Source organism: Chiloscyllium plagiosum, unplaced genomic scaffold, assembly GCF_037043375.1.
Source record: "Chiloscyllium plagiosum isolate Xiang-an unplaced genomic scaffold, Cpla_swu_hap1 HiC_scaffold_42, whole genome shotgun sequence".
Taxonomy (NCBI): Eukaryota; Metazoa; Chordata; class Chondrichthyes; order Orectolobiformes; family Hemiscylliidae; genus Chiloscyllium; species Chiloscyllium plagiosum.
The window spans coordinates 23,236,201-23,264,054 of record NW_028270180.1 but is presented as its reverse complement, the minus strand read 5'-3'; the positions used below and the strand labels follow the sequence as shown (position 1 = coordinate 23,264,054).

General features: G+C 42.1%; 1 protein-coding gene across 4 annotated transcripts in view; it reads left to right on the top strand.

The window, feature by feature from the left end:
* The window catches only part of LOC122542598 (cytoplasmic polyadenylation element-binding protein 1-like), a 117,059-nt gene that overhangs the window by 78,297 nt on the left and 10,908 nt on the right, over positions 1-27,854 (top strand). For all 4 annotated transcript variants that reach the window (XM_043680548.2, XM_043680550.2, XM_087981976.1 and 1 more), the window contains one exon: positions 17,206-17,426. In XM_043680548.2, the coding sequence (XP_043536483.2) occupies positions 17,206-17,426 (221 nt within the window). The remainder of the gene's footprint in view (positions 1-17,205; positions 17,427-27,854) is intronic.

The following is a 27,854-nucleotide window of genomic DNA, read 5'->3' as shown; positions in this document are numbered from 1 at the left end:
AAGTGAGGACTGCAGATGCTGGAGATCAGAGCTTAATGTGTTGCTGGAAAAGCACAGGTTAGGCAGCATCCAAGGAGCAGGAGAATCGACGTTTCGGGCATGAACCCTTCTTCAGGAGGGTTACCAGTGGCTGACTGGGTTATGGGAATCAAGAAATCTGCTGTCAACCAGCCAGATGACTTGTTGCTGTTCTAGTCTTCAAACCTCTCCAGCTGCTTCAACTTGTGCCTCTTCCTTTGACCTAGTTATAACTATTGTTGGAAAGGTACTAACTCATTTGAACTTAATGCCAAAATTAAAACTTTCTCAAGTGTGAGTGGAAGGTGATAACTGTGAAGGCAGTCTTGGGTCATAAGTTTTGAAAAGATTTGATTAAGCACAAAGCTTTGATAAATTGGGGATGAGCATTGTCTTGTGAAAGTCAATAGATCCTGCTGCTGAGCTTAACCAAAATCTAGCTGACATTCAAGCTAAAGAACAGATTTGTGACTTTTTTTAATCACCTGTGTTTGCAGGAACCCAAATTAATATTGACTTTATAAACTCTAGAATTCTTAATTTTGTCTCTAAACCTTATTACTTTTTGTCTGGAGGTGATTGCTAAAATGAGATTTTGGTGTTATTAGTAAATCTGTTTTGGGTTCTAATCTAATTTGCTTATAAAATGCTTTCTATAAAGTAGCTATCAAATAGGCTGTGTGAACTAAACTCTGTTCCACTATTGCATAGCACAGCTCAAGACAGGGGAAGTGGAATTCTGGACAAGTTTGTCAGGCTAAGTCAAAGCATCATGCATTGGGACAAGCTAATGAGGTATTGGTGTTTGAATAGAATTAGTGTGGTGGTGATGCTTGTAATTAGTCAAAGGACCACAGGTAAACAAACTCTACTTTTTGGCAGTGCAGGAATAGATCCAGGTTGGTGGTGGAACTGAGCATATGTTTGAGCAAGCGTGAAGCTTTTGAAGCTGAGGACTCAGATTTTTGCAGGTTCAGGCTAAATGTAGCAGAGAGAAACAATGTTTTGGTAATTTAAATTGTAGAGCTGTCTCAGCCCATGAACAAGTCTTGAAGCAGTTGTCTATGGAACCTTGGTAAATTTCTGCCATGCATCTTTTCGATGTTACACTCTACCATTGAGATACACAATAGCAGAGTTTTTGGACATGTCAGTCATGGTGTGTGATGCCTCCAGTGTGCTGGGACATTTGGAAGCAATGCTGTTACATGTAGCCTTCGTATTGAAGGAGGCGCTCTCACGCAGTAGTCATGGTGGAACCTAAACGGGGAATCCAAGTGGTTGCAACTTGACTGTAGTGTGCTTGTATCTGAGCAATTTTCCGTCCTGTCAGGCAGATGCAAGTGTTGCAACTATGTACTGGAACAGCTTAGTTAGGGCTGAGGTACGTTCTGGAGCACAAATCTCCAGTACTCTGCACGACTGCCAAAATGTTGTCAGGATCCAGTCTCTCCATTAGAGATGGTTAGAGGCTTCCTTTGCTCGGAGGTTTGGGATATTTGCATACCATCTGACTCCCATTCTTTTAATCATAATTGTATGTAGCAGGATTACAGATCTTGGATCTGATCTGTTGTTTTGTGGATTGCTTGGTCATGTCAGTTGCATGCTACTTCTGTTTTGCATGCAAATAATTTTTGTAGTGTAGTTTGAGGGTTCATTACACAAAATAGGCTATTCAGTGCCTCATGCTTGTCTGTTCTATCATTCAGATCATGGTTGATTGATGGTCTAGCTCCATATACTGCCTTGCACACATCCCTTAATACCTTACTAACAAAAATGTATTTCTTTTAAAATTAACAACTCGTGTCTGCTTTTGGAGAGGAGTTGCAAACTTTGGTGTAGAATCTTGATAACCTCTCTCTCCTGAATTTTTATGCTATGCCTATAGTTTGAGAAACCCCAACCAGTGGAAATAATTTTATCTCCCCTGTTTAATATCTTTATCAGATTACCCCTTCGTCTCTTAAATTTAGAAAATGGGGCTAATTTGTGTATTTTTCTCAAACCACTGAAGTTCGGGTATAAATCTGTAAACCTATATTGTGCTGTTCTCCCAAGGTCAACTAATCATTCCTAAGGTGGGCTACACTGATCTGCTGACCATACTCAAGTGGGGACCTACCATGACTTTCTATAACTGCAACATAACCTGTGCATCCTTGTACTCCTGTTCTCTAGATATAAAAGTCAACATTTCATAGCTTTAGATTATCTGCATCTGTTTGTGGCTCTTTAAAGATATACACCAGCATCTCAAATCTCTGGACATCCACTAACTTCATACCAGCTAGGAAGTACCCTGATCTACCCTATTTTGGTCCCAAAGTGAATACATGAATTCCTTCTGCTACAGTTTTGCTCATTCAATTAGTCGCATCAGTATCCCTTAATGTTATGCTATCATGTCTGCACCATCTACAATGCCACTTAATTGCAGTCAAGTTTGGGTATGGCTTTCTGCCATTATCCAAGTTAATAAATAATGAAGTAAGCCTCCTAGTGCGTACTCCTGCACTCCTTAATTGAACCAGGTTTGAACTGTCAGCTTAGCAGTAACTAGGAAGGGAGATATTCTAATCATTGTTTAGCATATGTTGTTCAAATTTGCTGATCCACAGTGCCTCTCAGATGTCCAGTTTTGAGCTAGATGTTTGAAGCTTGTCCCAATTTGTGCATATCTGCAATGCTACAATATAGTACAGGTTGTGCTATAAAGTTTGTTTGCTATAATGTTGACGTTTGTTTGCTATAATGTTGACTAATTGGGGACACTCAGTCGTAGATTTAAAGCACAAAAACAAACCCTTCAGTCCAACCCGTCCACATGGACCAGGTATCCCAACTCAATCTGGTCCCACCAGCCAGCACCTGGCCCATATCCCTCCAAACCCTTCCTATTCATATACCCATCCAGATGCCTTTTTAATTGTTGCAATTGTACTAGCCCCCACCACTTCCTCTGGCAGCTCATTGCATACAAAGTATGCTAATTGCCACTTCACTATCCTGTACACTTGTGACTCTACTCTTCAAGGAACTATGAATTGGCACTCCAAGGCCTTTGTTCAGCAACTACTTGCAAGACGAATTCAGGAGATAGCTAAAAGTCAATCACATTGCTGCAGTCTGGAATTGCATGAAATCCAGACCAAATGAGGAATGGCATATTTGTTCCTTGGCTTATTAGTGACCAAGTTAACGAATAAGAACTGAATTGTTGGACAAATTCTTAAGCCATCGAATTAATATAATTTGCGATTGACTTTGGAGAAGTTTGCCTCCTTTTTTCAGAAAAAGGCTGAAGACCATGGAACATTTCCATATAACTATTAAATTGGTAAATCTGAACTGAATTGTTCAAGTGGTATTAGTTTAACAAGTTAGTTTGGAAGCAAAATAGTGTGAACAGTCACTAATGAAATGTAGAAAACAAAAATCCAACTAAACAAATTGGATATCCCTCTTGAGATGGTTGAAGCTGCGTTCTGTCACAGGCAGATTAATGACTTGCAAAGTAAGCAATGGGATATGCTTGCCAAGTGAGCTCTTGTGGCACTCAGAATTCTAAAGATTCATAACCTCATCTCAATCCTAAATGGCTGGTCAGTGTTAAAAGTCTGCATTTCCCATTTTCCCCCCTTTCTGCTTTAGATCTTAACCAGAGGTTAACATGGTAATACATGTACAAAGGTTCTCTGACAATGATCATTTCTCACCACTTAATCCTTTTTTACTCCAAGTTAGATGACTTAAATGAAGAAATTGCATTTCATCTGCATTTTTTTGTCTACTCACTCTACCAAAATTCCCTTTCAAGCTCTCTGCTTTTTGTGGTTTACTTTTTCTACCCAGCTTGTCATGAGCATACTTCACACTTAGTTTCTCTTGTTTTGACTCACTTATCGCTTAAATGGTTGCAGAATATCCCTGATCCACGTGATGCACAGCTGCTTGCAACCTAGACCCATTAACATGGAACTGGGCATTGCTGGCCAGCCAGCATTTATTGAACACTACAGTGCCATACAGGCCCTTCGGCCCTCTGACATATGGAACCAAACTGAAGGCCAGCTATCCTACCCGATTCCATTATCATCCATATGTTTATCCAGTAACCATTTAAATGCCCTTAGTGGGCAAGCCTACTATTGCAGGCAGTGCATTCCACACCCCCTACTACGGAGTAAAGAAATTAGCCCTGATATTTGTCCTATATCGATCACTCCTCAATTTAAAGCTATGGCCCTCATGCTAACTGTTTTCATCAGTGGAAAAAGGTCTTACTGTCCACCTTCTCTAATCCTCTATCTTTTGGGCTCTTTTACCTCGCGACCTTCTCTCTAGCAAAAACTCCCTAAAGTTCCTCAGCCTTTCCTCCATACTAGGCATCCTCTTAGTAAATCTCCTCTGACCTCTTTCCAATGCTTCCATACTCCCTATAATGTGGCGACCACAGTACAAGTATGGTCACAGTTTTGTACAGCTGCAATATGACCTTGTGGCTCCGAAACTCAATCCCTGTACCAGTAAAAGCTCACATGCCTTAACAACCCTATCAACCTGGGTGGCAACTTTCAGGGATCTACATACATGGGCACTGAGATCTCTCAGCTCATCCATACTGTCAGGAATCTTACTATTAGCCTAGTACTCTATTCCTGTTGTTCCTTCCAAAGTGAATCATCACCACATTAAACTCCATTTGCCACCTGTCAGCCCAGCTCTGCAGTTTATCTATATAACCTGTGACATCCTTTGGCACTGTCTACAACTCTACCTACCTTGGTGTCATCTGCAAACTTACTAACCTGAACTGCTACACCCTCATCGAGGTCACTCATAATGGCCAGCAACAGTGGACCTAAAACAGAGCCTTGTGATACACCATTAGTAACTGAACTCTAGGATGAACATCTCCCATCTACCACTATCTTCTGGCTCGCTGAAAGAAGAAAATTTCTGATCCAAACTGCTAAATCGCTGTCAATCCCATGCCTCTGTTTTCTGCAGTAGCCTACCATGGGAACATTATCAAACAGGGTTGGTGGCGATTTGCCGCGGCACATTCACTGCCACTGATTAGCCACTGTTGATGCGCCACTAGCGTTTCTCCACTGGAGGTATTTCACCTCTGGAGACTATTGGTTTATGAGTTACAAACTTTAACCAGAAAAAGGAAGTCAATTTTAAAAATATTGATAATGGCAGTAAAATCCCTCATTGTTTAATATTAATGAAAGTTCAGTTCATTTGAGTTATGCGCTATTCCTCTAAGATATTCCAAACAATCTCTTTTTTGCCATATTCAACAGCAATTTTTTTTATACTATTGTCTGCGTCTCGATACTTTTTTAGCTTTTTGTGGTGGGTAACCTGCTATCAGCAGTTCTATGTATAAATCACACCCTTTTGCACTTTCATTAAAGTTCCAAAAAAATTTCCATATGGTTGGGTGGTGAGCTCAGAGTTCAAAAGCAATTCTTGATGAATGGCTTCAGCATGATTATTTGTGCGATCTTCATCGTTTATTGTTGTCTCAGACTGACCACACATGGGGAAACAAAGGTGCCTTTTGGTTACTGCCACGCCTATTGTAGGGTCTAATATAATTAAATTCAAATCAATCTAGTATTGGTTGTAGTTCTTGAGGCAAAATCTGCGAGTGCTTCTACATAGTTATCAAGGTCTCAAAGTGGCACAAAAGCCAAAGCAATTATCATTTTTTGCTTTTAAAGCATAATCCGGATCAGTGTTGTATTGACAAGTTGCTCCAACTGCAGCAATATATCCATACATTGTGCCAAATGAAAGAAACAGCCTCTAATTCTAACTTCAGGAAAACATTCTCTCATAGCACTAACTACCTGCTCAGTCACAATGGATATTCTGTGGTGAGATTAGGTACTTAGGACTTCACCATTTTAAACATGCATACATATGTTGAATGCTGCTTATTTGGTAGAAGTATATACAATATTGGATGAACCCCATCAAGTCTTTTTGCTAAAATACAATATACCTGAGAATAAAATAGGGGCTATGTTGAATGTACAATCCACAAACCAGGTGCATTCTGCTAAATGATGTATCCAAGATTCCCTACCAAATACGATTATTCAATTACTTCCTTGACCACTATCCGCCAAAAGAAATTTTCTTCTGCTCTGTTATCCGGCTTATATACTTTGTATTTCATTGGAATCACCAAATGCTGAAGATCAGTAGGGTTTGGTGGCACTAAACTAACATCATTCCTTTTTCGTCGAATTATTTTTCGTGCTGCTTGTTGTCTATAAAGATGCTAGGACTGACTGAGGGGCATCAGCTACACATTAGTTAATAAGAGCACTAGGTACTTCCTGCAATTCTTCTGCACAACGTTTTAAACTTCTCACTTTCGCAACTTGGACGCTTGCTGCTGAAGGAGAATGTCTCCACTAATTGTTTTTGTCACAATGCCACTGTGTGAATCCGTCCATTACATCGGCCCCTTTGTTCACATCGCCAAAACTTAATACTTGAATCACTCTTGGATAGTTTATCAAAAATATATATCAAACCATCGTGGTAAAACTTCTTATTGCGACATTTACTAATGTTTCCATACTAAAAATTCCTGTTCCAAAAATTGGTGTGGTCGTGAACTGGCTAATCGTCTTCAATGGCACGGTGGCGAAGCATCCTCTGTGGTGAAAGGGCAGTGGCTAATTGGTGGCAAATGGTTGCATCCTGATCAAACACTTTTTACTGAAATCCATGTACATCTTATCAACTGCTTTACTACTGTCATCCACCTGTTTGGTTACCTTCTCCAAAAAAGGTTTGACACAGCTACCCTTAACTGTTAACTATCCCTAATCAACGTATAAGTCTCAAGATGATAAATCCTATCTTTTCTAATCCTTTCCAACACTTTACTCACAATCAAAGTAAGGCTCGCTGGTCTATAATTAGCAGGTTGTCCCGAGTTCCTCTTGAACAAGGGGACATTTGCTAGCCTCCAGTCTTCTGGCATTCATCCTGTAGATAAGTGCATAAAGATCAAAGGCTTTGCAATCTCCCTAGCTTCCTAGAGAAAATAAATCCTATCTCGTCCAGGGGACATGTCTATTTTTACACTTTGCAGAATTGCTAACACTACTTCAACCTCAATCCTGTTTAGTCTAATAGTCTGTAAATCAGTATTCTCCTTGATAACTTTGTCTTTTTCCAGTGTGAATACTGAAATATTCATTTTAGCTCCTCTCCTATATTGTTAGATTCCATGCACAACTTCCTACTGCTGTCTTTGATTTGGCTCTAATCTTTAGTCATTCTTTTATTCCTGGCATGCCTATGGGTTTTCCTCTGATTCTACCGCTGACGATGACTACTCATGTCCCCTCATGCTCTTTTTGTTCACTTTGGGTCCTTCCGGGCTAACTTGTAACTCTCGAGTGCCCTAACTGAGCCTTCACATCTCATCATCACAAGTTATCACCTTTCTCTTGACAAGAGTGTCAACTTTAGTAAACCACAGCTTCCTCCCTGTCTGACATACATACTTTATCAAGGACATGCTTCACACTTCAATGTGCCCATCCTATGCTTCATAATTGCCTCAGCCCCCCCAAACGTACCAAAAGCTATAACTCTTGCCTTGCAGCAATACTTACCTCTCTTCCATTGCTAAAGTGAACATAACCAAACTGGTCACTACTAAAGTGCTCACAAACCACCAAATCTAACACCTGACCAGGTTCATGACCAGTGTCCAATTCATTGTGGCCTTTCCCCATGTTGACTTGTCTACATACTGTCAGGAAACCTGCGCACACTGGACAAAAACTGACCTATCTGAAGTACTCTACTATGGTATTTCCAATCAATATTAGAACGTTAAATTCCCCCATCACTACCCTGTTACTTTTGCTATCCAAGATCATCTTTGCAATCCTTCTACATCTTGCACTGTTGAGGCCTAGAGAAAACCCTCTCAACAGGGTGATTCGTCCTTTCCTGTTTCTAACCTCAGCCCACACTCAGTAGATGAGTCCTCTTTGCTACCTAATACTGTCATTGACTAACAGTGCCACACCATCCCCTCTCTTACCATCTCTGTTCTTGCTGAAACATCAAATCCTGGAACCTGCAATAACCATTGCTGTCCCTGCTCTAGCTATGCCTCTGAAATGGCCACAATGCTGAAGTCGCGGGTATCAACCCATGCTGCAAGTTCACCCACTTTATTCTGGATGTTCCTGGTGTTTGAAGTAGGCACACTTCAAACAGCCTTCCTGCCTTTTTATAGTCTATCCAAAGTTGTGCTTGAAGATCATGAGTTGCTGCCTGGAGCCATCTACAATCCATAATGCCCTTAGGAATTCCAGGATTTTGACCCAATGATAGTCAAGGGATGGCAGTATTTCTACATCCAAATGGTCAGGTGGCTCACCTTGTCCTTTTTTTTAGGTGGATTTGATAGGTTTAGAAAATGCTATTTTAAGGCTTTATCAAGATCAGCGCATCTGTAGTAGTAGCAGTGTGTCCTGAGCATCAGTGGTGGAGGGAGTGGATGTTTATGGGTGTCAATCAAACAGGCTGCTTTTGTCTTGGATTACATAAAGCCTTTTGTGGTAGTTGAGCTGCAGGTGGGGAGTATTGCATCACACTGAATTCTGCCTTGTGGCTTTTTTGGGATGGGTTTGTGATGTGAATTACTTGCTGTATTCGTAGCCTTTGAGTAGTTGTTGCACTCCATACTTGATGAGTAAGTTGAGTTTCTGGACAACAATCGTGGATTCTGTTGATATCGGGTGGTAGTTAGTTGCCAGGCAATAACCATCTCCAAGTAAGGCCTCTGAATGTTACTTGCCACTTGTCAGCCTGCACCTGGTTTACGTTCAGTTCCTGTTTGAACATTGACTGCTTTGAGGTGCAAATGGGGCTAAATAGTGCAATTGTTAAACATCCCCACTTCTGACCTCTTATGATGGAGAGAAGATCATGTGTCCTAATACACTATCCTGAGCCAGTCAGTCCAAGATGTACAGCATGGAAACAGGCCCTTCGGTCCAACCCATCCATGCTGACCAGATATCCCAACCCAATCTAGTCCCACCTGCCAACACCCGGCCCATATCTCTCCAAACCCTTCCTATTCATATACCCATCCAAATGCCTCTTAAATGTTGCAATTGTACCAGTCTCCACCACATCCTCTGGCAGCTCATTTCCATATACATATTACCCTCTGCGTGAAAAAGTTGCCCCTTCGGTTTAGGGTGAGAGGGGAAAGATATGAGGGATCTATGTCCTCTAGTTCTGGACTCCCCGGCCCCAGGGAAAAGACTTGGTCTATTTATCCTATCCATGCCCCTCCATTTTGTAAACCTCTAAGGTCACCCCTCAGCCTCCAACGCTCCAGAGAAAACAGCCGCAGCCTGTTCAGTCTCTCCCTATAGCTCAAATCTCCAACCCTGGGAACATCCTTGTAAATCTTTTCTGAACCCTTTCAAGTTTCACAACATCTTTGATAGGAAGGAGACCAGAATTGCATGCAATATTCCAGCAGTTTCCTAACCAATGTCCTGTACAGCCACAACATGACCTCCCAACTCCTGTACTTCATACTCTTCCAATGAAGGAAAGCATACCCAATGCCGCCTTCACTATCCTATCTACCTGCGACTCCACTTTCAAGGAGCTATGAACCTGCACTCCAAGGTCTCTTTGTTCAGCAACACTCCCTAGGACCTTACCATTAAGTGTAGAATTCCTGCTAGGATTTGCTTTCCCAAAATGCAGCACCTTGCATTTATCTGAATTAAACTCTATCTGCCACTTCTCAGCCCATTGGCCCATCTGGTCCAGATCCTGATGTAATCTGAGGTAACCCTTTTCGCTGTCCACTACACCTCCAATTTTGGTGTCATCTGCAAACTTACTAACTGTACCTCTTATGCTCACATCCAAATCATTTATGCAAGTGATAAAAAGTAGAGGACCCTGCACCGATCCTTGTGGTACTCCACTGGTCACAGGCCTCCAGTCTGAAAAACCACCCTCTGTCTTCTACCTTTTTTGAGCCAGTTCTGTATCCAAATGGCTAGTTCTCCCTGTATTCAATGAGATCTAACCTTACTAACCATTCTCCCATGGGGAACCTTGTCGAATACCTTTACGTTAAGCTGAGATGACTGGCCTTCAACTACAGCCAACTTCCTCTAATTAGATGTGACTCTAAACAACAAAATTTGACTCATGATTACAATTGATTCAGGTTTTTCAAGGGCTCTGTGATAGCACACTTTGACATTCTTTCCATTTCTTTTGTCCATGGTTGAATCTTGCTATAATGAAGTAAGGAGCTGAGTGGCCCTGGCTGATTTCAAGCTGGGTGCCACCAAGCAGTACTGCTGAGCAGCTGCTACTTGATGGCACTGAAACCCATCACTTCACTAATGACTTGATGCAGACTAGGGCTATAATTGGCTAGATTGAATTTGTCCTGCTATATGTACAAGACATACCTGGGAAATATTCCACATGGGTTGGTGCTGCTGTTGTAATCATGTACCTGAATCAGCTTGGCTAGGCATCTGGCAAGTTCTGGAGCACAAGTCTTCAGATCTAATCTGTTGGTAATAGGTTTGTTTAGCTTGTCAGAGCCCATAGCCTTTTGCATGTTGAGGGCCTCCACTGTTGCATGGAGTGAATCGAATTCACAGATTAACTATGAAGCTGGCAATCACTGGAGGAAGCTGTGATAGATCATCTAGTTGGCACTTGTTACTGAATGTTGTTGCAAATGCTTCAGCCTTGCCTTTTGCACTGATGTATTTGTGGAGATATTTGTAATGCCTCTAGATGAGGTAATTCATTGTCTGCCACCATTCATGCCTGTGGCAGAACTGCAGAGCATAGATCTGATCTGTTGGTTGTGGGATCACTTCACTCTGTATCTGCTTATGCTGTTTGACAAGCAAGTTGTCCTGTTTGGTCATGTCACCAGGTTGACAGCTCACTTGCAGATATGCCTGGAGCTGTTCCTGGTGTGCTCTCATGCTCCATTGTGTCCCATTACTTGCCAGGTGGAGCCACATCTGGCGCCTCCTGATATTGCCACTGCTGGAGGCCTCCTCCCACCTGCTACTCTTCAGACCAAAATGAAAACAAACAAAAGTCAGTTCACCTATTCTGCTGCCTTTTTAATATGATGGCACACTGTTGTCTCCAACTACTGGTCACTCTTACATCTGTCCATTGTGCAGATGGTTCCATGCAAATTTGCTTTAACATGATCAAATAATGGTTAACATTCTTCATAGGATGCAAACTTTCCTTATCAGTTTTGGCTATAATGTGATTCTGACCCCAATAGTTTGGTGCAGTTATTGCACAACTTGCTAACACAAGATTGCTGGAGTACAAAACTGTTAAATTAGAATCTACTATTGCTATCTGCAGTTGGCACATTAGTAACAAAGATCAAGTAGACTTTTCTCCTGTTTGCTGCATCCCTCTAACTACTTCAGTCTAGCACCAATATCCATTAGGACCAGACCAGCTGGACCAGTTGTGCTGCTACTTAATGGATACTGAAATCCCCTCAGCAAGTAGATTTTGCACCCTCTGTGTTGGATGACAGAGCATTGTTTATTAGCTGAGGGTAAATGTTACATGGTAATCAGGAGGAGGTTTCCTTGCTCATGTTTAACCTGAAGCCATGAGACATGATGGGGTCTGGATCCCATATTCACAACGCACTTGTCCGTCCATGTTGGCCTAGCCCCCAGCTGTTACTAAAGATGACTTTGCAGGGATGTTTGTTTGCTGTCGGCATTTCCAACGTCGATGTTACTGCCAGGCTGGCTGTCCAGTGTCTTAACTGTAAGACGTTTTTTTTGTAGCAGTTGATGGTGGATTGCTAAGCCATTTCATGGGGCAGTTGAGTCACACATAGGCCAGACCAAGTGAGATTGGCAGAGATCCTTCCCTGAAGGACACCAAATTAGATGGGGGTTTTTTGACATCTGAATGGTTTCATGGCTATCATAGGTTCTTAATTCTGGATATTTTCTTCAATTTCAGTTTCGCCATCTGTCATGTTGGAATTTGAATCTGGGTCCACAGAGCACTTGTTAAATTTTTGGATTAATGTCTGATAACAACATCACTTGGCCAATGCTGGTCCATCTCTTTATGCTGTTCAAAAATCCAAATATGGTATCCATCGGTTTTCCCCATAACCAGTATTGCTGTAATAGGCTGTTTGAACAAGTTTTGGATTTGAGATGCGGCTGACCTTTTTGGAAGAACAATGATCGTGGTTAGTTATGCTGAGGTTGTAAATGAGTATGGCTAGTTAGAATGAAGACAAACTATTAACAGAGTCATTGGGGAGATTTAAGTGACTACTGGACATGGACATGGATAGCAGTGAGTTGAGGGGTGTGTAGGTTAAGTTACTCTGTTTTACATTAGGATTAAATCTCGGTACAACACCGTGGGCCAAGGGCACTGTTCTGTGCTGTAACTTTCTATGTTCTATTACTATGAATGCAATTGGGAATTGTGGCCAAATAAACTACCTGAGCTCAGTGCACACTGTAGCTGTGAGAAAAGTCTGGAGTGATGTCACAGGAAAGCTGTGACTTGATGGGCTGGTAGGAAATCTGCACTAAACTTGAAAGAACACAGCCAAGATTTATTAACTCCTTAATAAAATTAAGTAATAAAGTGGAGATAGCTCGTTGATGTGCTGTAGCTGTGATGTGGGAGTTTGCATTTTCCATTGCAATTCGTATGGATGCGGTCACTGCAAAGTGGTTGCTTGAGGAACTTCTGCTCAGTCATGAGGTGGAATTTGAGCTTCAGATGCTGTAGCCCATCCAGCAGGGGGTGAAGTAGCTCTAAGTGGTGTTTCAGGAGGCCATCATGCCTGGTAACTAGTACTTCAAATTCAATTGCAATTACATCCTGCTGCCCCTGATTGCTAAGTGAGGCAGGTAGAAGGATGCTGAATTCTGGAATGGAGGAACCTCACTCATGACCTTGTCCAACAGGTATGAGGTACTTGCTCCCTGAAGATAAGGACTGTAGGGAAGATGAGCCAGCTGACCCCTGCACCATGATAAAGGAGGCCATTCAACAAGGGGAGTGAAGAAAAGTGGTGGGTATAGGGGACTGTACAATTAGGTGGAATTGATAGCATCCTTGAGCAGGATCAAGAGTCTACTATGGTGTGTTGCCTGCCTGGTGCTAGGGTTACCTAGCTTGAAAGGATATTGGAGCAAGAGGGTGAAGAGTCAGTTGTGGTCAATGTTGACCAAACAACCCAGACAAGGCTAGAGGAGGATCTGTTTTGGAGATTACTGAGCACCAGGAACAAAGTGAATGAACAGGTCCTCCAAGGGTTATAATCTCACGATTACTGAGTCATGTGCAAATTGATGTAGGGTTTGGAAAATTAAGTAAACATATGGCTAAAGGAGTGATGTGGGCAAGAAGGCATTGGCATCTGTTTTAAAACAGGAAGGATCTGTACTGCTGGGATGGTCTCCACCTGAACTGATCTGGAATGCTGGTAGTTGGATTTGGAGATGCTGATGTTTGGACTGGGGAGTTCAACCTTTAAAAATCACACCATCAGGTTATAGTCCAAAAGGTTTGTTTGGAAGCACTGGCCTTTTGGAGTGCTGCTCCTTCAGATGGTTGGAGGCTAGTGCTTCTAAATACACCTGTTGGACTATAACCTGGTGTTGTGATTTTTAACTTTAATCTGGAACCATTTTTCTAGCAAAGGATAAATCAGATGGTCACTAGGGCTCTAAACTGGGGGTGGAAGAAGAAAATGGAAGGAAGTTTCTTTTATAGGAAAGAAAGCAGTAAGTTAATGTGCAGTAGGGTTTAATTTCAAAGACCTCATTTAATTAATGACCTCATAGTTAGGGATCCTCTCAGAAGGAGCGATCATAGTTTGGCTGAATTTAGAATACAGATGGGAAGTGCAAAGATAAAATCTAAATAGTCCTATGCTTAAACACTACAATAAGATGAGAGAAAAATTGGCTAGAATAGACTAGAAACAAAGACTTTATGGTGATACAGTTGACTAACGAGGTTGAGGGGGAAAAATTGAGATTAATGTAGATGTTAGCATGGTGGGGGGGGGGGCGAAGGGAGGAGGAGAAGTATGAAAACACTTTATCCAAATGCTGGTAGTATTTAAAACAAGAGTTAACAGCACAAATCATTGAAGTGATTTAGTAGCCATTATGGACACGTTTGCAGGTTGGTCACAGCTGGGACTTAAGTCCAGGGGTATCGGACTTTTCAGGAGGACTTATAGTAAGGTAAGGGAGGTGGTGTAGCTGATATTTAAGGATGACATCAGGGTGATAGATGCAGGTTCTATGGAGAATAAAGTTGATATATTGGGTGGAAATTAAACTCATTCATTTGCATAGTTTATAGGGCAATAACATTGGGCTGGACAATAAAGAACTAATGCTGTAAAAGTGATACAGCAATTATGTGGATTTTAATCTATATGTCAATTGGTCAAACCAGGTCAGTCAAGGCAGTCTTGAATGTATCTGTTTTCTTGAACAGTGTGTCAGTTCCATTACAAGGAGCAAGCTATACTAGATCTGATCCTGTGTAATGAGACAGGAATAATTAATGACCTCATAGTTAGGGATCCTCTTGGAAGGAGGCTGAATTTAGAATGCAGATGGAAAGTGCAAACTTAAAATGTAATACCAGAGTCCTGTGCTTTAAATACTACAATAAGATGAGGGAGTTGGCTAAAGTAGACGAGACACAAAGACTTTATGGAGATACAGTTGACTAACATGGGAGAACTTGCACTTCTGTTGAGCAGTTTGAAAAACTGCTTGTATGCTAGTGAAAAAGGACTGTAGGGAAAGGGGTTATCAGCCATGAATGTCTAAGGAAATAAGGCGATCAAGTTGAAAGATGAAGCTTAGAAAATGGCAAAGACTGGTGGGGAAATGAGAAGGTTTGGAAAACCTTTTTTTTTAAAAAAAGGTCAACAGCCATAAAGAAGGAAGATTGAGAGTAACCTAGCTCAGATTATAAAGACAACAGCAAAAGTTTTGTCAAATATATAAAAAAGGCTAAGATTAACATTCCATCTTTTTAGGATAAGAGGAAAGATTAGATTTGATTCCCTACAGTGTGGGAACAGGCCCTTTGGCCCAACTAGTCCACACTGACCCTCTGTAACCCACCCAGACCCATTGCACGCACGTGTGCATACATAAGCATGACCAATTCACCTAACCTGCACATCTGTGAAATAGAAGTACTGAACAGTATTTTGTCTGTCTCCAATGGAGGACACTAGTAACATGCCAGTCATTGACAAGGTGACAAAGGTAGAGGGGGAAGGACTTGGCCTCTTTCATATGATCGTTCCTGTGTTGGGCAAGCTATTAGAGCTAAAGGTAGGCCTGATGGAATACTTTTCAGGATACCAACAGGTGGCAGGAGAAATAGCAAGTGCACTTATGGTAACTTTACAAAATTTACTGGACTCTGGCAATCCCAACAGATTGGAAAACCACAAATGAGGCCATTTTTAAAAGGCAGTAGACAAAAGATGGGGAATTATAGACCGGTTAGCTTAACTTGTCATGGGGAAATTGCTTGAATCTATCATTAAGGAAGAAATAGCAAGATGACAGTTAGATAGAAATTCTCACTGGGCAGATGGGTTCATAAGGTGGATTATGTTTAACTAATTTACTGGAATTGTGAAGACATTGAGTGCAGCTGACAACAGGCACCCAATGAATGTGTACAGGCATTTGACAAGGTGCTGTATAAAAGGCTGCTGTATAAGATAAAGTGCCTGTAATACCATGCACATGTATTAGCATGAATAGAGGATTGGTTAACTAACAGGAAGCAGAGTGGGCATAAATGAATGCTATTTTGTTTGGCAATCGGTGACTAATGGTGTGCCTCTGGGATCAGTGGGATTGCAGTTTTTTTACAGTTTACATAAGTGATTTGGAGTTGGGCACCATGTTTAGTGCCAAGTTTGTGGATGACTAAGATGGTTGGTAGAGCAAAGTATGCAGAGGACTCTGACAGTTTGAGGGGCATTCAGTGGGTAAAGGTCTGCCAGATGGAGTACAATGTTAGATGTGAAGTCATCAGTTTTGGTAGGAATACTAGTAATTTTGGATTAATCTGCAGTAGAAAATTGCAGCATGCTGCTGTGCAGAGGCACCTGCATGTCTTTATTCAGGAATCACCTGAAGTTTGTGTTTAGGTGCAGCAAGTAATAAAGAAGGCAATTTGAAATTTTGTCCTTCATTGCTAGAAGGATTGAGTTTAAAAGTAGGGACATTAGCACCTATTACAGCTGCAATATATTGAGGCCATACCTGGAGTACTGTATGCAGTACTGGTCTCCTTTCTTGAGAAAGGATGTACTGTCCCTAGATGGGGTGCAGAGGAGATTCCCAAGGTTGATTGTCAGAGTTTAGAGGGTTGTCTTGAGATGAGACTGGGACTGGAATTATATTCATTAGAATTTAGGATGAGGAAGATTCTTGTAGAAACATCTATTCCCTTAACTCTATGGAAGATAGAAATAGAATGGTTGTTTCCACTGGTGGGTGAAACTAGGACAAGAGGGCATAGCTTCAAATTAGGGGGAGCAGGTTTAGGATTAAATTGAGGAATAACTTCACACAGTTGTGAATCTGTGGAATACCCTGCCCAGCAAAATAGTTGAGACTTGCTCTGAATTGTTTGAAGCAAAGGTCTCTTTTTTAATAGTAAAGGGGATTTTTATGGTGAGAGCTGAGGCCACAATCGGCCATGATCTTGAATGCCAGAGCAGACTCCAAGGGCCAAGCGGTCTTCTACTCCTGGTTCTTGCATGATTGTGATTTTCTTTTTTTTTTGCTCAAACAAAACACTTGCCAAAGCAGTGGTGGACTTGGGAGACCAGCTGGAAGCTTAGACTGAGCTGTAGGAGTTAAGGGGTGAGGAGCCCAAATGTGATATTTGAAATGGTGAAAGTTATTACTGGCTTGGAAAGGGAAAGTTAGAAATATATACTTGGGAAAGAAAGCAATCTTTTTTGGTAAGGTTGAGGTTTTTGCTTAACTTCAGGTGAAAATAATTTGCATCTATAATGACTACCCCCCCTGCTTGCAGTTTTAGGCTTGCTCGCTAACCCCTTGAGTGCTCAGCTGACTAGAACAGCAGTTGGGTTTCCATCACTGGATCCCATAGGATCAAATTACGCTGACCAAATTGCATCATCCTTGCCGAAGCGCATGGAAAGCCGTTCAATGTTGGATTCTCGATCAAGCAGCCCATCTGACTCTGATACAAGTGGCATCAGCTCTGGCTCTGATCCCCTTTCAGAGCTAATGGTAAGCTATTTCTTCAGATTCCAGTATCTAGCAGCTGTCTGTGTATATACTGTTTTAATGTAAAGATTGGTACAGGTTAAAACTTGCATTCTTGCAATAATATCTCTCCTAGCTTTGAACTGCCAGCAACTTTTGGATTATATTCTGTTCCTTTGCTTAATCTCTCCACAGACCAGTTGAGTGAGCATGATGGTAACAAAATAGTGGGAAATGTTAAATTTAGCGCACTGAGGAAGGAAGCGTAGAATATTTGGAAGTAAAGTTGTTTTGAGGAATTCTAAGTAGTTAACTTGCAACAAACAATTCAAAAGGAAATAAAATGTTGGCATGGATTTCAAACTGTTTGTAACAAGTAAAGAATTACAGGATTTTGAGATGAATTGTGGGTGAGTAGGTTGGCCCTATTTGGAGGTATTCTTTCTCCTGTTACCCTCCTCTTCCACGCATACGCACCCCTACGGAATTCTTCGCCCCCACCATTATCCCCAGTCTAGAAAGATAACTTGAGAAAATTGGCTAACGTTAGTCTTTACCTATGATGCAGAATAAGGTTGATTAACCATATAGAATTTGATTACAGTGCAGCAAGGTCATCTGGTCCACTGTGGCGTGATTTTGTTTTTGTTCTCGACTAACCAAGCTAGATAATGTAAGACTTTCGCTACTTGCATGCTTTTCCAATGCCACCTGTTGAACCAAATTGCATTGCAACATGTTAAAACTTTTTGGGGGGGGGTTAAAGTGATCTCTAGTCCCAAAATTTACTATTCATTTACTGCTGCCAGTTGGTGGATGAGAATTTACTTTATGCAAAAGTTTAGTCTATAGTGGAATTTAACCAAAATCTAAAGTTTTGAATTCAGATCCATTATCTAAAGCAGGGTATTTACAAGCAGTTGAACCAGATTTCTCTTGCTAGGTTGCTAGACTTATTTTCAGTACAAGTTACACCAAGCTGGCTAATATTTTGTCAGGTGGGGAGAGTTCATTTAAGGGAGTGGGGGAGAAAGAGAAAGTTGCTTCCTTTGTTCTAACTTCACCCTCCAAGAGTTATTTCTTCTATAGGAGAAGTTAGTTTGGTGAATATCCACAAAGCAACCAAGAAAGACCAAATGCAGCAGTTAGGTTAATAAATTCATTTTTTTTTTTTGTACCTGTGTGAATGAAAGCTTAGAGCACATTAAGGATAGCAGGACACATGTCATGCTCCTGGATACCAGTTTGACCTGTGGAAAACTGCCTGCAGTAATTGTTTAAAACTTGAGCTGCTTTGACTCAGTTTGAGCTGGGAGACTAACTAGAGATACAGAAACAGAGGTTAAGATACCTGGACTTAGTACCCAGAGGCATGTCTTGGGGGTGGGGGTCATCTGATATGGTAAGTGTCTATGAATTAGCAAGGCTGGTAGGAGCCTCCATCTCTAGTTACCCAATAACTTTTGAAACTCTAAGTTTATCTTGGGTGAATGCAATGCATCGTTCGAGTGAGGGTGGGGAGTGAGTGCTGGTTCATGGGGAAATTGATTCCAAATCTAGAAATATTGGACTGGGGTGGCCCAAGTTTTTTAAGCTCATCACCAGATCATTGGCCAACAGATTTTTTTTGTTTGAAGTACAAGCTTTGAGTGCTGCTCCTTCAGGTAGCTAGTGCATACTACTGGATCGTACTTTTAGCAGCTTTTTTTCCATATTAAATGTGCTGGGACCAATATTCTTGCAAGCCCTGTGATGAGAAGCTCAGACTTTCAAACCAAATGCTGATGACAAGGGATAAATTTGGCAGAGGTCATTCAGGTAAAAGAAAAAAGTGTGAAGGGGAGTAGACTGACAGGAAATGATAGTGAATCCACTGGAAATTACAAAGGAAAGAAAATCAAAATAGGAAGGATGTTGTGAAACTTGAAAGGGTTCAGGAAAGACTTACAAGGATGTTGCCAGGATTGGAGGATTTGAGCTATAGAGAGATTGAATAGGCTGGAGCTGTTTTCCCTGGAATGATAGGTGGAGGGGTGACCTTAGAGGTGTATAAAATCATGGACGTGGATCTTTTCACCAGGGTAGAAGAGTATAAAACTAGGGGCTTAAATTAAGGTGAATGGGGCAACTTTTTCACGCAGAGGGTGGTCTGTGTATGGCATGAGCTGCCAGAGGAAATGGAGCCTGGTACAATTACTGTAACGAAAAGGCATCAGGATGGGTTCATTAAGAAGGATTTAGAGGAATATGGGCCAAATGCTGGCAAATAATCTAAATTAATCCAGTGCCATCTGGTTAGAGTGGATGAGTTAGACCAAAGGATCTGTATCTGTGCTGTACAGCTGACTCTGACTAAAGACTCCACGCAAAGTGTTCCAATGAAACAATTGAACTGAATATGTTTTTGAGGAACTTCTATTATCCAAAGGATATGGGCAGGCAGTATTTCGTTCAGTTAATCAAAAGCCAGATAACCTTGTTAGCTGAGCAATGGAACCTTGCAATCTTGCCTGGATAATCTGAAATTTGGATCAGTGGTTCCTCTGTAATCCCATTTACAATCTCTAAGTACATTTTAATGTCTGAGAATAGGACAGAATGGAAAGCTTCAGGAATCTCCAATGTCAGGCTTACTGGTCTGTAGTGACCTGCAACATCCCTTCTACCCTTGTCCAGTCCTTCAGCACTTCACCTGTGTTTAAGGATGCTCCAAAGATATCTGTCACATTCTCCCTCATGTCTGTCATTTTCAATTGTAATACCTCCATCGGATGCAATCTACTGCCTCTAAATTACAAAGTCAACTGAAGGAGCCGATAGCACAGATTTGCAGGTGTTGCACTGGAGTCAGTGTACAAATGGTAAATGAGTTTAGCACATTTTTTTGAAACTGGGTATGATGCAAGGGGATCTGGGCTAGAACTGCATATCAAAATTGTATGCCTTACTGCAAGGATAAGCAGAGGGGGTGGGGTCCCATCTTTTTAGTAAGAAGAAATTTTAGAATCCTAGCAGCAGTAAGTGATGGGGTTAGAAGGCATAGAATGGTGTGGGTAGAGTTGAGCTGCAAGGCAGGGTGCCCCCTCCTAATGTGAATTACATACAATCCTCTAGCACAAATCAGGATATGGGCAAGAAAATAAATTAAGAAATGCTCAGAATAACCATGGGACTTGAGTATGCCAGTAGACCAAGATTAAGATTGGTAGTGGATCCCAAGAAAAGGAATTTGTGGATTTTGAGCAGGTTGTGATGAAGCCTTCTAGGTAACAGGCAGGTATGGATTTTGAATAATGAGGCAGATTTCTTTCTAGAACTTTAGGATGCAGGAACAATCTAGGGAGTAGTGGCCATAATATGATGGAATTCACCCTGCAGTTTTAGAGGCAGTAGATTGCATCCGATGGAGGTATTACAATTGAAAATGACAGACATGAGGGAGAATGTGACAGATATCTTTGGAGCATCCTTAAACACAGGTGAAGTGCTGGAGGACTGGACAAGGGTAGAAGGGATGTTGCAGGTCACTACAGACCAGTAAGCCTGACATTGGTGGTGGGAAAGTTGCTGGAGAAGGTACTGAGGGATAAAATCTATTTACATTTTGAAAAGAATGGGCTTATCAGTGATAGGCAACATAGTTTTGTGCAGGGAAGATTGTGCCTTTAGTAGACTTCTTTTGAGGAAATGACCAGATTGATAGATGAAGGAAGGGCTGTAGATATCTTGTACATGGACTTTAGTAAGATGTTTGATAAGGTTCCCCATGGTAAACTAATGGAGAAAGTGAAGTCATATGGTGTGCAGGGTGTTCCAGCTCGGTGGATAAAGAACTAGTGGAGCAACAGGAGATGGTAGTTGAATGGAGTTTCTCAATGGAGAACGGTGATCAGTGGTGTTCCACAGGGATCAGTGCTGGAGCCACTGTTGTTTGTGATACACCATAAATGATGTGGAAGAGGGCATTGATGGTCTGATCAGTAAGTTTGCAGATGACATGAAGATTGGTGTAGCAGAAAGCATAGGGGACTGTCAAAGCATACCAGAGAATATAGTCTGGAGAGTTGGGCAAAGGAGTGGCAGATGGAGTTCAATCCAGGCAAATGTGAGGTGATGCAGTTCGGAAGGTCTCATTCTAGAGTGAACTATACTTGGGGAAAAATTGAGCAGAGAAATCTGGGAGTTCAGGTCTATTGTACCCTGCAGGTGGTTGAACAGGTGGACAGAATGGTTATGAAGGCATATGCCTTCATCGGACGGGGCGTTGCATATAAGAGCTGGAAGGTCACATTAAAATTTTAAAGACTTTAGGTTGGCTGCATTTAGAATATTGTGTACAGTTCTGGTTGCCACATTACCAAAAGGATGTGGATGCTGAGAAGGTTTACAAGGATGTTGCTAGTTTGGAGAGGTTGAGTAGGTTAGGGTTGTTTTCCTTAATAAAAAGGAGATTGGGGGGCGTGGGAGACTTGATTTGAGGTCTGTAGAATCGTGAAGGGTATAGAGGGTGGATAGAGAAGCTTTTTCCCAGGTTGAGGGATTCGATAAAGAGGTCATGCATCAAAGTGAGAGGAGAAAAGTTCAAGGGGGATACATGTGGCAAGTACTTCACACAGGGTGGTAGGTGTTTGGAGCACATTGCCAGTAGAGATAGTAGAAGCAGGCACAGTAGATTCACTTTACTGTGGATAGTTGCAGGAGTATGTGGCAAGCAGAGGGATACAGATCCTCAGGAATTTGGCGATAGGTTGAGACAGTGGATTTGGATTGTCACTGGTTTGAAGGGCCTGTTCCTGGGCTGTAAATTTCCTTTGATCTTTGTACTTGAAGCTGGCCAGAGTTGATTTTTAAAAGGGAAACATAGCAAAAGAAACCATTAGGAAGTAATGGCATGAGTTTTGTGAATTACCCAGCAGAAGTTCATTTCTAGGAAGAACAAACCTACAAAGTAGAGGATGAGGCAACAGCTGAAGAAGTTAAGGACAGCATTAAAGCAAAGAGCATGGTGAGGATTGGGAAGTCTCTTTAAAAACCAGCAGAGCATATCTTTAAAAGCAATAAGTAAGGATCGCTAGCTAATATAAAGACTGTAAAAGTGACGTAAGAGTGGACATTGACCAGCAGTTCATTGAGGTTGGTAAAGTAGTAATGGGAAGCAAATAAAAGAACTGAATAGATACTGTATTGGTGGTCTTGTGGAATGCACTGCACCAGTAGCGTACCAGAACTTCCTGAGAGTCAGGAGACAAAAGTGTAGTGGTCATCACCTGAAGGTGCTGGGGAAGCTGAAATGTTAGGGGTAAATTGTCAGACTGGATGGACTAAACCCCACAGTTCTGAGGAAGTGGTGAGGAGACTTGTAGAGGCATTGGTGATCTTTCAGTGTCGGAGGACTGACAATAACTAATGTAACGCTGTTTTGAGAGAGACAGAAGATGAGAAATTAATAAGTCAGTTAACCTGAACAGTGGAGGTCAGACTTTGAGTCCATTATGAAGGATAAGCTAGCAGACCACTTGGATGTGCATGGTAAAATAGGGCTGAATCAGCACAATTTTGTCAAGGGGCGGTCATGCTTTACAAATCTGTAGAGGTTTTTTGATCTAACAAGCAAATTAGAGAAAGTCATTGTAGTCTGGGCTTTCAAAAGGGTTTTGACAAGGTGCTGCAGGAGGCTGAGAAAGATGAGCCCATCGTATTAAGAGCAAAGTATGACATCGATAGAGGATTGGCTGGCTGAAGGCAGACTAGGGGCAAAGGGGACTTTTTTCAGGTGGGCAGCTGGTAACTAGTAGAGTGTGCAGGGGTCAGTGTGGTGATGACAGCTACTTGTAATATGTGCTAACTTTCTGGACAAAAGAACAGAAGGCATTAAGTTTACAGATCTCCAGTGGAGAGACAGGTAGTGTTAAGGTAGGGAGGCTGCAGAAAGACTTACGGAGAAAGTGAGGTAATGCGTTTAAGAGGTGTAACTGCAGTAGCTACCACCGTACCTGCAGGGTTATAGTCCAGCCCCTACTGCGGAAATGAGACCGTGGAGAGGAGCAAACACATTCGTTTCATTGGAAAATATACCTTCCTGGCAGCCTCCTGGTCCCTGGTTCGAAGGTTCCCTTTAACGAGTTCGGCCTGCAGTAAACCACAGGTAACTGAACCCACAAAGGGATTTTTTCATGAATACAAGGGTCACCCTGTATTTCCAAAATGGGTAAAGGCTTCAGATGTCTGAAGTGCAGAGACATGGGAGTCCTGTTTCAGAATTTTCAAAGGTTCATAGAGCATAGAACATTAGTGTAGTACAGACCTTTTTGGCCCTCTTGTGCTGAACTGTGAAACCAAAAGCCCATCTAAACTATGCTATTCTGTTATCCATATGATTATCCAATAACCATTTAAATGCACTTACTATTGGCAAGTCCACTGTTCCAGGCAGGGCATGCCATGCTCTTAACTGCTGAGTAAAGAACCTATCTCTGACATCTATAATCTATTACGAGGTTCAATTGGTAGTAGATGGCAACTGCAATGCCAGTATTTTTGAGTGGGCTAGAATAAGAGTAGGCATGTACTGCTGAGGCTGTATAAAGCTCTGGGCAGACCGTATTTGAAATGTTGAGCAGTTTTGGGCCCCATATTAAATGTGCTGGCTTTGGAGGGGGTCCAGAGGAGACTTGCAAGAATGATGTGGACTTAATTTAGGATATCTTGTTGGCATATTCGATCAAGTACAGAGTCCTGAACCAACAAAAGCCCTTCACAGGGTCTGTGTGCTGTGGACTCCTCACTCAAACTTGAAGTTTAGGGTGAGGGGGATCTGATTAAAATCTACAGAATAGAGATCTGGATAGGGTGGACCTGGACTAATTTCCACCAACGTGAGACTAGGATCTGAGGGCATAGCCTCTGAAGGGTTAACCCTTAAATTGTTGTGGAATTTCTTCAGGGTGGTAAATTTGTGGAATAATAGCTGCAGAAGGTTGGAGGCCAGATCACTGTGTATTAAAGACCGGTAGGTTAGAATGGGGTTGAGAAACCTCAGCCATGCTCCAATAGCAGCGTAGACTCAATGGGCCGAATAGCCGATTCTGATCATTCAGGTTTTGATCTTCTGGGTGAGATATTATAGTGGGATTTTAAAGGATTTGGGATATTGGACAGGGTGTGAGAACAAGATGAGCAGATGGCTGTTGTACTGACAGGAGATGGCCTACTGCTTTCTGTTAACTAGCCATAAGTGGTTTTCTCAGGTGGGTAAGATCAGGAATCAGCGTGATGACTACAGTTTCCAACTTGTGTAAATCCTTTTAAATGAAATTGAAGTTATACTACTAAAACTGGAGTAGGAAAGTTGAAGATGGTGTCTATGAAGATGGTTTAGAAGTGGGCAAAAATAGGCAAATGGAGTATAATGTGGGGAAATTAGATTTAGATTACTTGGTGTAGGAACAGGCCCTTCGGCCCAACAAGTCCACACCAACCCTCAGGCCAACCCACCCAGACCAATTCCCCTACATTCACCCAACACTACATGCAATTTAGCATGGCCAATTCACCTAACCTGCCCATTTTTGGCCTGTGGGAGGAAACCGGAGCACCTGGTGGAAACCCACACAGACACTGGGAGAATGTGCAAACTCCACACACAGTTGCCTGAAGCAGGAATTGAACCTGGGTCTCTGGCACTGAGGCAGCAGTGCTAACCACTGTGCTGCTCATATTTTGACAGGAAGAATAAAAGCCTATCTAAACGGTGAGATTACAGAACTCTGGAATTCGGAGGGATCTGGGTATCCCTATGCACAGAATTTAAGAATACACGAGAGAAACTCACCAAGGATCCTTGCACAGCATCTTCCAAAATGACAATTGCTTCCTTTTATCTAGAAGGGCAAGGACTGTAAATAGGAGGTCTAGAGACTGTTGGCTCCCCTCCGTCACTTGCTATCCTGACTTGGAAAACTAGTACCACTCCTTCAGAATCATTGTATCAAAATACTGGAATTTCTAATCAAATGGTATTGTGTATCTATATCAGGAGGCTATTATACACATTGGAAGGAAAAAGATTGTGAAAGGAGAGTGTTCAGCAGAAGTTTAAAAGAGATCCTCGAAGTAATATCTGGATTACTATGCTGTGAGCTAGTGTGTACCCTAGAACTCTGGGAAGTGATTGAGGTAGGTTTCATTGATAGTCACAGGTGAGATGCTGGAAGACTGGAGGTTGGCTAACGTGGTGCCACCTTTAAGAAAGGTGGTAAGGACAAGCCAGGGGACTATAGACCAGTGAGTCTGATGTCAGTGGTGGGCAAGTTGTTGGAGGGAATCCTGAGGGACAGGATGTACCTGTAATTGGAAAATCAAGGACTGATTTAGAGATAATTAAATGGCTTTGTGTGGGATATCATTTCTCTCAAACTTGGTTTTTTGAAGTAACAGGATTGGTGAGGGTAGAGCAGTGTACATGATCTATATTGACTTAGTCCTAGATATACAGCATGGAAACAGACTCTTCGGTCCAACCTGTCCATGCTGACCAGATATCCCAACCCAATCTAGTCCCACATTCCAGCACCTGGCCCATATCTCTCCAAACCCTTCATATTCATATACCCATCCAAATGCCTCTTAAATGTTGCAATTGTACCAGCCTCCACCACTTCCTCTGGCAGCTCATTCCATACCCGTACCACCCTCTGAAAAAGTTGCCCATGGGAAACTGGTTAGCAAGATTAGATCTCAATGGAATACAGAGAACTAGCCATTTGGATGCAGAACTGGCTCAAAGGGAGAAGACAGGGTGGTGGTTAAGGGTTGTTTTTCAGACTGGAGGCCTGTGACCAGTGGAGTGTCACAAGGATTGGTGCTAGGTCCACTACTGTTCATCATTTACGTAAATGATTTGAACGTGAGCATAAGAGGTAGTTAGTAAGGTTGCAGATGACATCAAAATTGGAGGTGCAGTGGACAGCAAAGGTTACCTCATTACAATGGGATGTTGATCAGATGGGCCTATGGGCCGAAAAGTGGCAGATGGAGTTTAATTTGATAAATGTGAGGTGTTGTGTTTTGGGAAAGCAAATCCTAGCAGGACTTATATACTTAATAGTAAGTTCCTAGGGAGTGTTGCTGAACAAAGACCTTGGAGTGCAGGTTCATAGCTCCTTGAAAGTGGAGTCGCAGGTAGATAGGATAGTGAAGGTGTTTGGTACGCTTTCCTTTATTGGTCAGAGTATTGAGTACAGGAGTTGGGAGGTCATATTGCGGCTGTACAGGACATTGGTAAGGCCACTTGGAATGTTGCGTGCAATTTTGGTCGTCTTCCTATCAGAAAGATGTTGTGAAACTTGAAAGGGTTCAGAAAAGATATTTGCAAGGATGTTGCCAGGGTTGGAGGATTTGAGCTATAGGGAGAGGCTGAACAGGCCAGGGTATTTACCTTGGAGTGTTGGAGACTGAGGTGTGACCTTTTTATAATGGCCTAAAATCGTGAGGGGCATGGATAGTCTAAATACCCAAGGTCTTTTTCCCTGGGTTGGGGGAGTCCAGAAAGAGAGGGCATAGGTTTAGGGTGAGCGGGAAAAGATGAGACCTCAGTGGCAACTTTTTGATGCAGAGGGTGGTGTGTATGGAATGAATTGCCGGAGGATGTGGTGGAGGCTGGTAAATTGCAACATTTAAGAGGCACTTGGATGGGTACATGAATAGGAAGGGTTTGGAGGGATATGGGCCGGGTGCTGGTAGGTGGGACTAGATTGGGTTGGGTTACCTGACTAGGTTGGACCAAAGGGTCTGTTTCAGTGTTGTCTGTCTCTGTCTCTAACTGGATTGCGGTAGTTCAAGGGAGCTCACCACCTTCAAGGGCAACTAGGGATGAGCAGCAAATGCTGGCCGAACAAGCAATATCTGCATGTAGATCTTTATACTCAACACTACCCCAAAAGGCTGAGATTGGTGGGTTAGGGGCAGAATTAAACCGTTAGGAATTACCTAGAACAGATGTTTGGGAAATTGGGGACCTAATCTAACAGGATACTGAAGTGTTTTGGGGCTGTGAAAATAAAAGGGTTCTGTGGCTTAAAATACTTGATGGATTAAGATGAGTCATATCCATAGATGTACAGAATGGAAGCAGATGCTTCAGTCCAACTTGTTCATGCTGACCCAGATATCCTAAATTAATTAATCTAGTCCTATTTGCCAGCTCTTGGTACATAGCCCTATGAACCCTTCCTATTTGTATACCTATCCAGATGCCTTTTTTAGATGCTGTCTTTTGCATGAAAAAGTTGCCCCTTAGGTTCCTTAACTTTCTCTTTCTTCTCCCCCCCCCCCCCCCCCCCCCACTCCATCCCTTCTCCTAAATCCTTAGTATAAAGGAAGTAGGAGTATACTTAAGAGGGAAATCAGGAAGGCAAAATGGGACATAGCTTTGGCAGATAAAATTAAGGAGAT